Source organism: Fistularia commersonii, chromosome 27 (assembly GCF_037954325.1).
Source record: "Fistularia commersonii isolate RoL2024-O1a breed Wild chromosome 27, RoL_Fcom_v1.0, whole genome shotgun sequence".
Taxonomy (NCBI): domain Eukaryota; kingdom Metazoa; phylum Chordata; class Actinopteri; order Syngnathiformes; family Fistulariidae; genus Fistularia; species Fistularia commersonii.
In genome coordinates, this window is record NC_141310.1 from 165,002 (window position 1) to 177,287 (window position 12,286).

The 12,286-nt window shown below is 44.6% G+C and overlaps 1 protein-coding gene across 1 annotated transcript; it reads left to right on the top strand.

The window, feature by feature from the left end:
* Window positions 1-54: 54 nt before the first annotated feature.
* phospho2 (phosphatase, orphan 2) lies at window positions 55-2,947 on the top strand. The gene is made up of 3 exons (XM_086174864.1): window positions 55-732; window positions 810-904; window positions 1,188-2,947. Exons 1-3 carry the CDS (start codon window positions 662-664, stop codon window positions 1,748-1,750), a joined length of 729 nt encoding a protein of 242 aa, XP_086030990.1. The 5' UTR covers window positions 55-661; the 3' UTR covers window positions 1,751-2,947.
* Window positions 2,948-12,286: the final 9,339 nt, after the last annotated feature.

A 12,286-nucleotide genomic window follows, 5' to 3' on the forward strand; every position in this document is an offset into this window, starting at 1 on the left:
TTTATAAATTGAATGAGAGAGTGAATGGTTGCATGTTAATAATAAAATTAATGATAGAAAAATACCTAAGGTAGACACTACAGCCCCTCTGCCACTCATAGTTCGGGATGAGTGGTGTAGACAATGAACGAACGAACGAACGAATGAATGAAAACATTCAATAAGGGATGATACTTAAACTGGACAGTGCTATTGTTGTAAAGGAGTATTACGCACCTGTCAGTTTAAACCTCATATCCTCGTCAGATCCCTGGAGTCTGATCTCCGTGGAGGTTCTTGCAATTTAGTTGTCTTAATTTAAAGACACGGCAGCGTGGGGATATTAGGTAATGGCGCCTCCAGTCCAGCAGAGAGCGGTGATGAGCCGGTAAATTTTGGGAGCCACGCCGAGGAAGACACCGGCGCTTCGAGCGGGGACAAAAACCGTTTGATTCTAGCCGCCGTCAGTGACCCGGCGCGCCACCTCGGTTCCCTCCAGGGGTCTTACGAATCCCTGCTCTGCACCGGAAACCGACCGAAAGACCGAAAGGAGCTTTAAATGCAGCAGGGGACATGACTCCTGTGTAGACCTGAGGGAACCCAGCGGACCGTTCATCCCTTTGGCAAAAACATCCCAGCCACCTGATCCCAGTTGGACGTCAGATCTTCTCGGAGCGCCGCCATGAAGACCCTGATGGTGTTCGACTTCGACCACACGATGGTGGACGACAACAGCGACACCTGGGTGATCAGGTGACCGATCCATGCCAGCGTGATCTCCTGCCTTTCCCACATGTCATCTGTAATAACAGGTGTTTTCGTTTCTCTAGGTGTCTTCCGGGTCAGATGCTTCCCGACTCGGTGAAAGACTCGTACATCAAAGGCCACTGGACCGAGTTCATGGGGAAAGTCATGAATTACATTGGCGAGTTCACTTCCTCCAAATGAAATGAAAGCATTCTGTACTAAATGTGTCACAAGACTTTGAACAAAACATTTTTTATCGTATTTATTGCCTTGAAACAAAAACACAGTTTTAGAGGACCTTGTCAAATGCTATGCCAATGTGATTAAATATTATACTATCAAATACATATTGTACATAAAATATGAGGACGCAGAGAGTATAAATTATGTTTTTTTCAAAGTAGTTTAAAATCAAAGCTTTTCGAAGTTGCTTGTGACTTAAATTCATGCTTTCCTGTCAGGTGACCAGGCAGTAAGTCCCGAGCAGGTCCAGAGTGTGATGGAGACCATCCCCCTCACGGCAGGGATGACTGACCTGCTCACATTCATATCAGAGCACAAGGCGGCTGTGGACTGCATTGTGATCTCGGACGCCAACACCGTGTTCATCGACTGGATCCTCCATGCCGCTGGGCTCCGGACTGCCGTGGACCAGGTCTTCACAAACCCGGCCGCCTTTAACGAGCTGGGCTACATGGAGGTGAGGCGCCATCACTCCCATGACTGCGACCGCTGCCCTGTCAACCTCTGCAAGCGAAGGGTGCTGGAGCGCTTCCTGTCACAGCAAGCTGACGGAGGTGTGGAGTATCACCGGGTATTTTACGTGGGCGACGGTGGCAATGACCTCTGCCCCACTTCCTGCCTGCGGGGCCACGACATAGTGATGCCCAGGAGGGGCTTCACCCTGGAGAAGCTGCTGGCCAAGGCACAGGTTCGAGAGACGGCGGGCCTGCGAGCGAGGGTCGTGTCCTGGAGCAGCGGAGCCGAGATCCTGGACGAGCTGAAAGCCAGTTTACAGCCGTAGGCCCGGACAGACGGAAATTCTTACTGGCTCGTCTGCTCAGAGTCAGTATTTACACATTTTTGTACTATTCTTACCGTGCAAATCCGTGCCCTTCTGGTACTAACCGGTGAATCGATCGCCGGATCAATTGATGGAGAGTTTTTGCAGCGAAGCTCGTAGGGGTGTAAGTCAGAGCCATCATGACGATTCGATCCGATTCGATTTCTCAAGGCAACGATTCGATTGATTCGATTTTTTTTTCGATACTTAAAAATGCCCCACGATTTGATCCGATACGATTTTTTTAACTACGATACGATTTTTTAATACCATTTTTTTTTAACTATTTCAAATTTTGAATAAATCAACGGAAGCTGTAATATCATATATTTTATTTCAGAAAGATATATTGAAGAGCCTTTCTTTAGCCTTACATGAAAAAGAACTTAACAATATCAGTGCAATGGCCACAAAAGTGCAAACAAAATAAATATAAAAAATAAAACATAAGCCTATGCTTCCTTTACTATAAAATATAAATAAAATACTCCACAGTCAGTGCAATGAGCCAGAATGTGCACTAGCAGTAAAAAGTAGGCCTATACTTCCTTCAATATAAAATAAAAATGCATAGGTTCTGTAGACATACTTAAGGGGTGTAACAAAAAAAATACTGCTCCACCTAGAACTATTGTACACCTCATTCAACAAAAAACGCACATGTCGTTACTGAAGGGCCTTTCTTTAGCCTTACATGGAAAAGTATGTCACAAAATCAGTGCAATGACCACAAAAGTGCACTATCAGCAAAATGTAACAAAAAAACATAGGTCACTGCAAAATAAAAAAATACTCCAATAATGCATTTGTTGTATAGATACTGAAGGGGTGTAACAAAAAGAACAGTTAATAAACAAAACCAGGCAAAAGAGAAAGTACAGCTCTGTTACATTTCCATACCTTCAATGGTGCTTCTTGACAGATTTTTCTTTAAAAAAAATCAGTTGGTCCACATGCTCAGAAGACAAAACACTACGTTCTGAACGCACAATGTCCCCTGCTGTGCTAAATACGCGTTCTGAGGGTACACTCGTACCGGGTATGCACAAGTAGGTCTTTGATGGCAATTGCCTTCGATATGTTTTTGGCCCTTTTCGAACTGCTTGGTTACTTTTGTGGGAAAAATGTACTCAGCTGGGCAGCGCGCTGTGCTTTTTTAAACATTCGCCTTCAACAACACCATGCCGTCTTTTCAGGTGAGCCGACAAATTAGAAGTGTTGCTACAGTAGCTAACTTCAATTCGACATTCTTTACATATTGCCACATCTTTACCAATTCTTTCCCGTCTTTGCGGAAGCCGAAATACTTCCACACGAACGATTTTAAACCTACAGGAGTGTGTAAGTCCGCGTCCTTCTCAGCCATATCAATGTCTGCCTCCCGAATGTTCAAATGCAAGTGCTATGCCAAAGAGGGTGTGTCCGCTGAAAGACTGTGCTGAAAGAGGGTAAGTGTTGTGTTTTGTGTAAAAGAGGCGACCGGAGATATTAGAGTAGCACTTAGTTATTTTACTGAAGAGCAGAGCACAGGTGGTGATAGCAATTCGTACCAACAGACATGAGTCTGCGCATGTGCAGATTGCAAGTAAACATATATGATTAACTGTTCAATATTACTGTGTCCACAGTCAATATTCTACATCCCCTTTCCTTAGTTGGAACCTCTAACCATGAACACAGTCTCAACATCTTAATAGTAATACAGTGTTAAACTTACTCCATACTTATGTGACTGAATCATGAAATACGACATATCCAAACAATGAAAAGAAGTGAGCAAATAACTGTGATAACCATTCAACAAGTCATCATGTAACTTAGTCAGACATTAACAAAATACCCTCTTAGCAGTATAGATCTTTGTACTTGGGGTTAGGTTTACTGATGCGACCTGAGCGCGTTCTATAAACATCCACGTTTACAGACGGTTCAGAAGCAGAGGCTCGATTTGCTGGGCACTCAGTTACCGGACGTGGCTATGCAGAACAGAATGCGGACTCTGTCATATGCCTTGTTGGATCAGGTCCAGTGTCCTGATAAGAGTCTCTCGGGTCAACCTGAGTCGGTGCGGGTTCAGGAACAGTTAAGATGTGTTTTCTGTTTCTCCTGTATGTTTGTCCTTCCGACTAAATCAGGTATGATCTGGGCTCATTGCATGGTTCACAACTCCTGTGCGGTCATATCCTTTCGGTGTTTGAAGCCTGACTACCTGTCCTTCTGTTAGAGATTTCAGAGGTCGGCTCGTTTTGTCATAGTAGCGTTTTTGCGCGAGTCTTTTATTCAGAAGTTGAGCACGTACGTCCTCTAGCTTGCACGTGTCGGGTTCAAGCAGCTTTTTGGAGACAGGGAGAGTAGTGCGCGTCTGTCGCGACATAAGTCTTTGTGCAGGAGACCCAAGCTTAGTGTCACGAGGAATGTTTCTCAAATTGAGCAGGTTGAGAAAGATGTCAGTTTTGTCTCTGTGAGATTTCTCCATTAGACCTTTAGCACTACGGACAGCTCTCTCCGCCGATCCATTTGATTGGGGATACTCAGGGCTGCTTGTCACATGAGTGAAGTCCCATTGCCTTGCAAAGTCCTTGAAACGCTGACTCGTGAACTGTCGTCCGTTGTCGGTGATAAGAGTGTGAGGTGTACCGTGAACAGAGAAATGACGTTTCAACTTACCAATGACTGTTGTTGATGTGAGAGTACGCAGCAGGTCAATCTCAAACCAGCCTGAAAAGGAATCCACAAGTACCAAGTATTGTTGGTTATGCCAGTCAAAGATGTCTGCTGCCACAGTTGACCAAGGTATCTCCGGAATAGGGTGGAGAAGAAGCGTCTCTTTTTGTTGGTGTGGTTTTGTGCTGTTGCACACCGAGCATGCTCGCACTTCCTCATCAATGTCTCTAGTCATTGTCGGCCAAAACACTATTCCTCTTGCTCTCCGTTTTGTGGCCTCTGTACCTGGATGCCCTCTGTGTAAAATGCCAGTGTACAGTTTTTGTAAGCTTAGAGGAATAACCGCTTTCTGTCCTTTCATGACAATGCCATCCTCAATGACCAGTTCATCCCTGAAAGTAAAGTAGGGACGCACCGCATCTGGGAGATTATGAAACTTGTCTGGCCACCCATGTCTTATAAAGTTGCTGAGCATCTGGAGAGTCAGATCAGTGGCAGTGTGTTCTCTTAGTTCCCGTAAACGAGCAGAAGACACGTAACAAACTGACATCACATCAAAATCATCAACTTCGTCCGCAAGCTGAGTTTTGGTGTTACTGGGAGCCCGTGATAAAGCATCAGCCAAGTGCATTTGCTTTCCACTTTTATACACGAGCTTGATGTTATACTTCTGGAGCTTCAACATCATGCGTTGTAATCTTGCCGGTGTTGCATGAATAGGCTTTTTGATGATTGTAACCAGAGGTTGATGGTCAGTCTCTATGGTGACTGGTTTGCCATAAATATAATCGTGAAATTTTGAGCATGCAAAGACAACTGCTAGCAGCTCTTTTTCTATCTGTCCGTGAGGGTTCGTGAGGCATAAGCTACAGGTTTGCCTTCCTGCAGGCATGCTGCACCAAGTCCAAATTGCGAAGCATCACATGTCAGTGTCACAGGTTTATGAACATCGTAATATGACAGTACAGGGGGGTTAGACATGTGTTTCTTTAGAGTGTCGAAAGCACATTGCTGCTGTTCATACCATGACCACTCAGTATCTTTGTGTGTGAGTTGTCGAAGTGGAGCAGCGATTTGGCTGAAGTTGGGGATAAATTTCCCAAGGTAGTTCACCATACCAAGAAATCGTTGCACGGCTGCTACATCGGTTGGCACAGGCATGTCTCTAATCGCTTTAGTCTTAGCAGTGTCTTTAGTAGTCTTTTAGACCCTGAGCAGTGAAAACATGACCAACGTAACTGACCTGGTTCAGCCTGAACTTGCATTTGAGGGGGTTGAGTCTCAACTTCACCTCTCTAGCTCGGTCGAGTACCTTTCTCAGATGTGCATCATGTTCCTCAATGTCCTTGCCTCCAATCAGTATATCGTCCACAATGATTGTGCAGGGATAACCACCGAAAATTTGCTCCATGGAGCGCTGGAACACCTCACTGGCAGAGCTGATTCCAAACGGCATCCGCAGGAACCTGTAACGGCCAAAACAGGTACTGAAAGTGGTTAACATTGAGGATTTCTGGTCAAGGGATATCTGCCAGAATGAGTTCTTTGCATCTAAGACTATGAACACTGTTGCGTTTGACATTTGAGATGCAACCTCATCTACTGTTCTCATTGGGTGATGTGGTCTTTTCAAAGCAACATTCAAGTCTTTAGGATTGATACAGATCCTAATTTCCTTATTGTCCTTTTTTCTGGTAGCGACCTTTGAGGAAACCCAGTCTGTGGGCTCCGAGACAGGTGTGATCACACCTAGCTCCTGCATTCTGTCCAGTTCAGCTTTGACTTGGTCCTTCATCGCAACTGGAATGCGGTGTGCTGGTCGAACTATGGGTCTTATCTCTGGGTCTAGGGTCATTGAATATGTGACAGGTAATCTTCCAAGCTCATTAGAAAAAAGGTCACTGTATTCACCTTCAATTTGTCCCGTAAAATCTTGAACTGTTGAAATACTTACTTGGTTGACTTCTCTGCTGAGAGACACAAGTCCCATTTGGAGTGAGGCACTGAGTCCTAGCGATGGTAGCACATTCTCATTTATAACAAAGAAAGGTAAAGTATAAGGTTTGACTCCTAGATGGCAACATATCTCAACGAGTCCTAGAGTTTGTATCTTACTACCACCGTATGCAACGAGGTTGGTGGGTTTACTGCATGGCTTTATTTGTTCCTTCCTTTTTATCTTCTGAAAAGTCTTCACTGAGAGAACATTGCATTTAGCACCAGTGTCCACCTTCATTTCAACCGGATTGCCATTAATCTGTAATGGTGGTATGAGCTTCTTCCCTTTCCAGCGTCTGTGCATAATCCGAATCTACGCTGTCCAATGTAATTCCATTTACATAGTAAGTATCACCGTCACTGTCCTCCTTATGGTCCATGTCAACCTGGTGGACTGCCTTCTTGTGTTTATGCCTCTCAAACTGAGGTCTGGATTTACAGCACTTTCTGAAGTGGTTCATCTTCTTGCATGCATTACACTGCTGGCCAAAAGCTGGGCATTTATTTCTTTTTGCAATATGACTACTACCGCAGTTGATACAGTTAGAGATGTGCCGAGAAGCAGCTGGTTTAGCATTAAACCTTGCCTTGTCACATACTCTTTTCCTATATTTGTTTTGCACAGCATCCACGTGTGTAACTGAGCTACTTAGGGTCATTAGCGTTATGTTGTGCTCCTCTGTAACTTCGTGTATTTGACACACAGAAATTGCCTTGGCTAAAGTTAAGCCACTGTCACGCAAAAGACTTTTCCTGAGATGGTCGTTATTTATACCACACACCAGTCTGTCTCTGATAAGTTCCTTGCTCAGCTCCCCAAAGTTGCAGCTCCTAGCTTTAATTTTCAAATCACTGACGTAAGATTCAATAGTCTCACCAGCCTTTTGGTTGCGCGTGTTAAACTTGTGCCGTTCCATCGTCACGTTTGTCTGAGGATTGCACATTTCTCTGAACTTTCTTTTGAGGCATTCAGGATTCTCCTTTGACTCCGCGGGAACGAGGACACGTCCATCGTCGGCGCCATCTTCGCGCACCTCCGCCGCGTATATGAAAGACTTTTCCCGCTCGATGGCTTCGGGTCCGGCTAGGTTCAAGAGAATGTAGGCTCGAGTCCGCGCTGGCTTGTCCGAGTGTGCTGCAGCGATAAAAATGTCATATTCCTGCTCGAATATGCGCCAGTTTTCTGCCAAGTTGCCTTCAAACAACAGTGGGTCGGGTCGCCTGAAACCCTCCGCCATGTTGGTGGAAAAAAAATAACGTAGCGTGGTAGCGCGATGGTCCCGCTCGATAAGAAACAAGCCACTTACAACACACAGGTTTTCTGTGAAAAATGTGCGTCCATAACTTCTGACACCATGTTGTGTTTTGTGTAAAAGAGGCGACCGGAGATATTAGAGTAGCACTTAGTTATTTTACTGAAGAGCAGAGCACAGGTGATGATAGCAATTTGTACCAACAGACATGAGCCCCGCCTACAGTGAGTCTGCGCATGTGCAGATTGCAAGTAAACATATATGGTTAACTGTTCAATATTACTGTGTCCACAGTCAATATTCTACAGTAAGGGAAGCGAAGTAGGTGGAGACAAAGTAGGTTACCGCCACCCGCAGCACGGAGTGAGAATTACGCCTCAGAGCAGACTAAAAATAGACAGGTAAAATGCATACATGGATCGATACTCTTACGGACGTGTCGATGCATCGGATCGTCAGCTGTCGGATCGATATATCGATACATATCGATTTTTTTTTTACACCGCTAGAAGCTCGGAGCTGCTGTGGGGAAATATCATGTATCTTAGTGAAGTAGGGCTTGGATGGGGTCTGAGTTCACAAGTGGCTGCCCTTACCCAGGAAGATGAAGATGATGATCTATGAGGAGGAGGATGGGGATGTGATATCACACCATGTCTTTGTGACGTCATTGTGAGGGGTGGTCTCCTGGTGGGGTTACATCATGACGAGACATAACCATCCTGTCATTGTCTCCGTCCATCAGAAGAGGATTGCAGCCGGTGTCCGGCCGGCGCCAGACTTCATTAAACCACTGGAGGTTTTCTAACGCCCTCGGTCCCCCACGGGAATGAAAGCGCTGCCAGCCTGTTCGGGAAGCAGAGCGAACCATGTGGTTGGTCCATGTCATGAAGGCTGGGGGAGATGGAGGGGGAGGAAATGTTCAGAAATAGTTGCAGTGTTTAATATACAACAGAATCAAGAATATTTCTGCTTGTTAATCAAATCATTTTAAACAATGAAGGTTTTTCGTCTTTATCCTCATTTTGAATCTTCACCACGTGGATGTTGGATCATGATATTTATTCCAGTTGTTCCAACCTGAATAAACGTCAACTGAAAAACACGAAAGTGAAACTTTTCCTTCAGACTTCTGTCAGCTGGGTTCCCCAAGAGTGCGGTCTTTGTCTCTGCTTTTATGACAGCACCAAGGGGCTCAGGTTGTAGGGGGTGTGGCTGTGGACCTGAAAGTTCATCTTGAAACTAAAAGTTTGCCGCAAGAGATTAATATTCATATGTACGGCTTATCCTGGGGGTAGCCTATCCCTGCCCTGAATGGGCAAAGAAGTAGCGTTCACCCTGGACTGCTTGATCTCAGGGCCACACAAAGAAACATACAACCATTCACCATCATTTCCACACCCTCAAAATTGTCTGAATCTGCACATTTCCCAATCTATCCAGGGCAGAAACCTGATAAGTGGCAGCGGTGAGCCTTGCCTCATCTCTACAGTCAAACTGGGCTTTACAGTGCTGCTCGTTTGTTTCTCAGCAGTTCACCACTAGAATGTTTCAAGACAGATTTATTCATTATATCATTATACACGACATGACTTTGCAGCCTGTGTGATATCTTTTATGTAAGTGTGTGACAGAATTATTTTTTTGATTGGACAATAAACTGCAGAGAAAATTCACAAGGTGAGGCAGACAGTACTGCGCTGCACCAGAAGGGGGCATAATGTGAGCTGAAAGGTTCTTGTTGCTGCTGTTCTCCCTCTTCAAGCAGTATTGGACAAAATAAATCAAAATAACAAGGACTTTTACAAGAAAGTTACAAAGCTCTATGTGGAAGAGACTGGCACATGGGCTTTGTATATGGATAAAGGTTAGTCTCTTCTTTATTTTTTGAGGAAACTGAAAAACATTTGTGGTCTATGTAAAAATAATCAAGTAATACAAAAAAAAAAATCCACTTTCAGCAAATTTATTCTTTTCTTTTTCTTGTTATCCTGATGAGCAAGCTGCATTAAAATTGATTATAGTGTCAGAATTTGAAGTTATAATGACAACCAGATTTCTAACTTTAAACTGTTGTTTGGCACTATATACTTTTATTTGTTTACAATGAGTATAAATCGTTTAGAACAAATTTAGGGTGAACAGCACATCAGCTCTATCCTTCCATTCACCTACCATTCACACATCAGGATAATCTCCTGCATGTGTTTGAACTGTGGGAGGAACCCCAAGCAGACACAGGGGGAACATAAAGGCCTCCACACAGAAAGGGCCCCTGTGAGAATCCAACCACGGACCTTCATGCTGTGAGGAGGAATGCAGTATTCAAAATATGAGATCAAGAAATAGATATAATTTGGTATAAAATCATGTCTTCTGGCATTTATTCCTAAACAGCGCAATTCAGAGGGTCCCAGTTTGATGTCAAAGGATCAAACCAACCTCCCAGTGGAGGATTTAAAATGTAACTTCTTCAGGTTTCAGTTCCAATCATGTTGAATCAACATTTTCCACTTTTCAAAATTTGCAATCATGTATAAATGGGATAATGACATGTAGGGTGATGTGTGTTCAAAGATGTCTGAAAACACGCTGAGACATTAACTGTTGGTTCGTCAGCCTGACTCTAAATCCAGAAACCTCTGGTTTTCCCATCTGCCAACTTCCAAGGTCTTTCTCTAGAAACGGATGAGAAGATACATCTTCTCATCTGTCTCAACTAGGAACAGAGGGGGAGGTTTTGGGGAGTTGGTGAAGCAGGTGAAACTCACAGGCTGGAGACACTAGGAAAATGTCAATGAGGATGAAATCAAAAGATAGTGGTCAAGATGAGGGGACCGGTTGCCTCCTGCAGGCCAGTTGCAACACAACACAGCTGGAAGAGTGTCTTATTCCACCATGTCTTTCTTATCTTCTTCATCCAACTTCCCTCCTCTGCTCTGTGCTTCCTTTGGCTTCTCTCTGGCGGGCCAAAGTTGGTGAAAAAGATCTGTGCATACTTGTGGAACTTGGTTGATCGTGAATCTGTGTTTGGACGTTGTTAGACTGGCCTTTCCCATGGACCATTGCAAGGTCCATTAGCAAAGCGTGGGAATGGAATGGCAGAGTGGTCCCATGGTTTCGTCAATCTGCAGCAAGAAAAAAAGTTTCGTCTTTGCTCCTTGACGGCGGTCAAACACAAAGACAAGAGCGCTCAACAATGGGGTTCTTACAGACCCTGGGGCTGATGGGAGTTTGGTGGAGTGGGAGGTGGCCCAAAAATGTACTGTTAAGACCAGACAGTTGTCCCAGCCATTAGGGCCTGAGCTCTTGATGGAAGTCAGATCTCCCAGAGAGATCTCCTCAGATTTCTTGAATGAGACTCAGATCTCCTTCATGTCAGAAAGGGATCACCAAGGACACATCGCCTCTTGCTTATTTTGCCCTACCCATCCCCCCTTATCCCTGGACCTTGTGGCCCAGATTACCTGGTCAGGTTGCATCTGGTTGTGCCAACAGGAGCAAGCAAATCTGGTGGAGTGGGAGGACAATGGCCCAGAAAGTTCCTGATAGCTTAACCCTGGACCCTCATTTTAGAATTTTATGAGCAGCACCCTCAGTGCCTGGTCATGAAGCAATTGTTCCTGTCAAGATCCCGAGGCTGTGAATTGCCCACACCTGATTCTAGCCTGTTTTCCGTTTAGTGTGGATGTTTTGTATAACTCGTGCACAAGTTTTGTTTGTCAAGCGTTGGAACTTTTTTTTCTTGAACTTTGACAGCAAATCTATTGTGACTAATATTGTTTTGTACTTTGCATTTGGAGATTCTTCAGTTTGTGCTTTGCTTCAGGTTCAGCTTTTGTGAGTTCCATGTTTGATCTTTTGCCTGTTGAGATATTCTCTGGTAACGTATTAAAGAAATCTATTTGTCACTTCATTTGTCTTGGTTGTCTCTTCTTCCTCTAGTCATCTGCCTCACCATGACATTCCTGTTTATTGAATTGATGCTATGCTTTATGACTTTTTCCTCCTTGTAAAGGCTCTGCTTTATTCTTGATTAACCCTGTTAGTTTCCCCACCAGCCCCTCTGTCATTTGATTGGGTTCATCCTCTTTTCATCAGTTGACCTTTTGGCTAAAATTCTTGACACTCAGAGACACTTGAACCCCTCCACTTGGGACACAATCTCATTCCCCACCAGGAGCGGACACAATATTCTGGCCAAGGGCCCAGGACCCTGATCGGCAGTGCTGATCCTCATCACAGCTGCTTAATGCTTGGCTGTGAATGCTGAAGTGTCAGCAGGAGATCATCGTCAGATGAAGCAAACAGACCTTTATCATCCCAAAAAGCAGAGACTCCATCCTCTCAACACCCCAGTTGCATCCTGACATTTTGTCCATAATGGCTATGAACAGAATCAGTGACAAAGGGCAGCCCTGGCGGAATCCGAGCCTCATTGGAAACAAATCTGATTGTTTGTGGGCCAAGCTCTGAAGCCGATTATACAGAGACCGAACAGGCCATATCATAGGATCAAATACTCCTGGACTACCCACTACAGGATTACCCAGGGGGCACCGTCGAATCCCTCTTCCTAGTC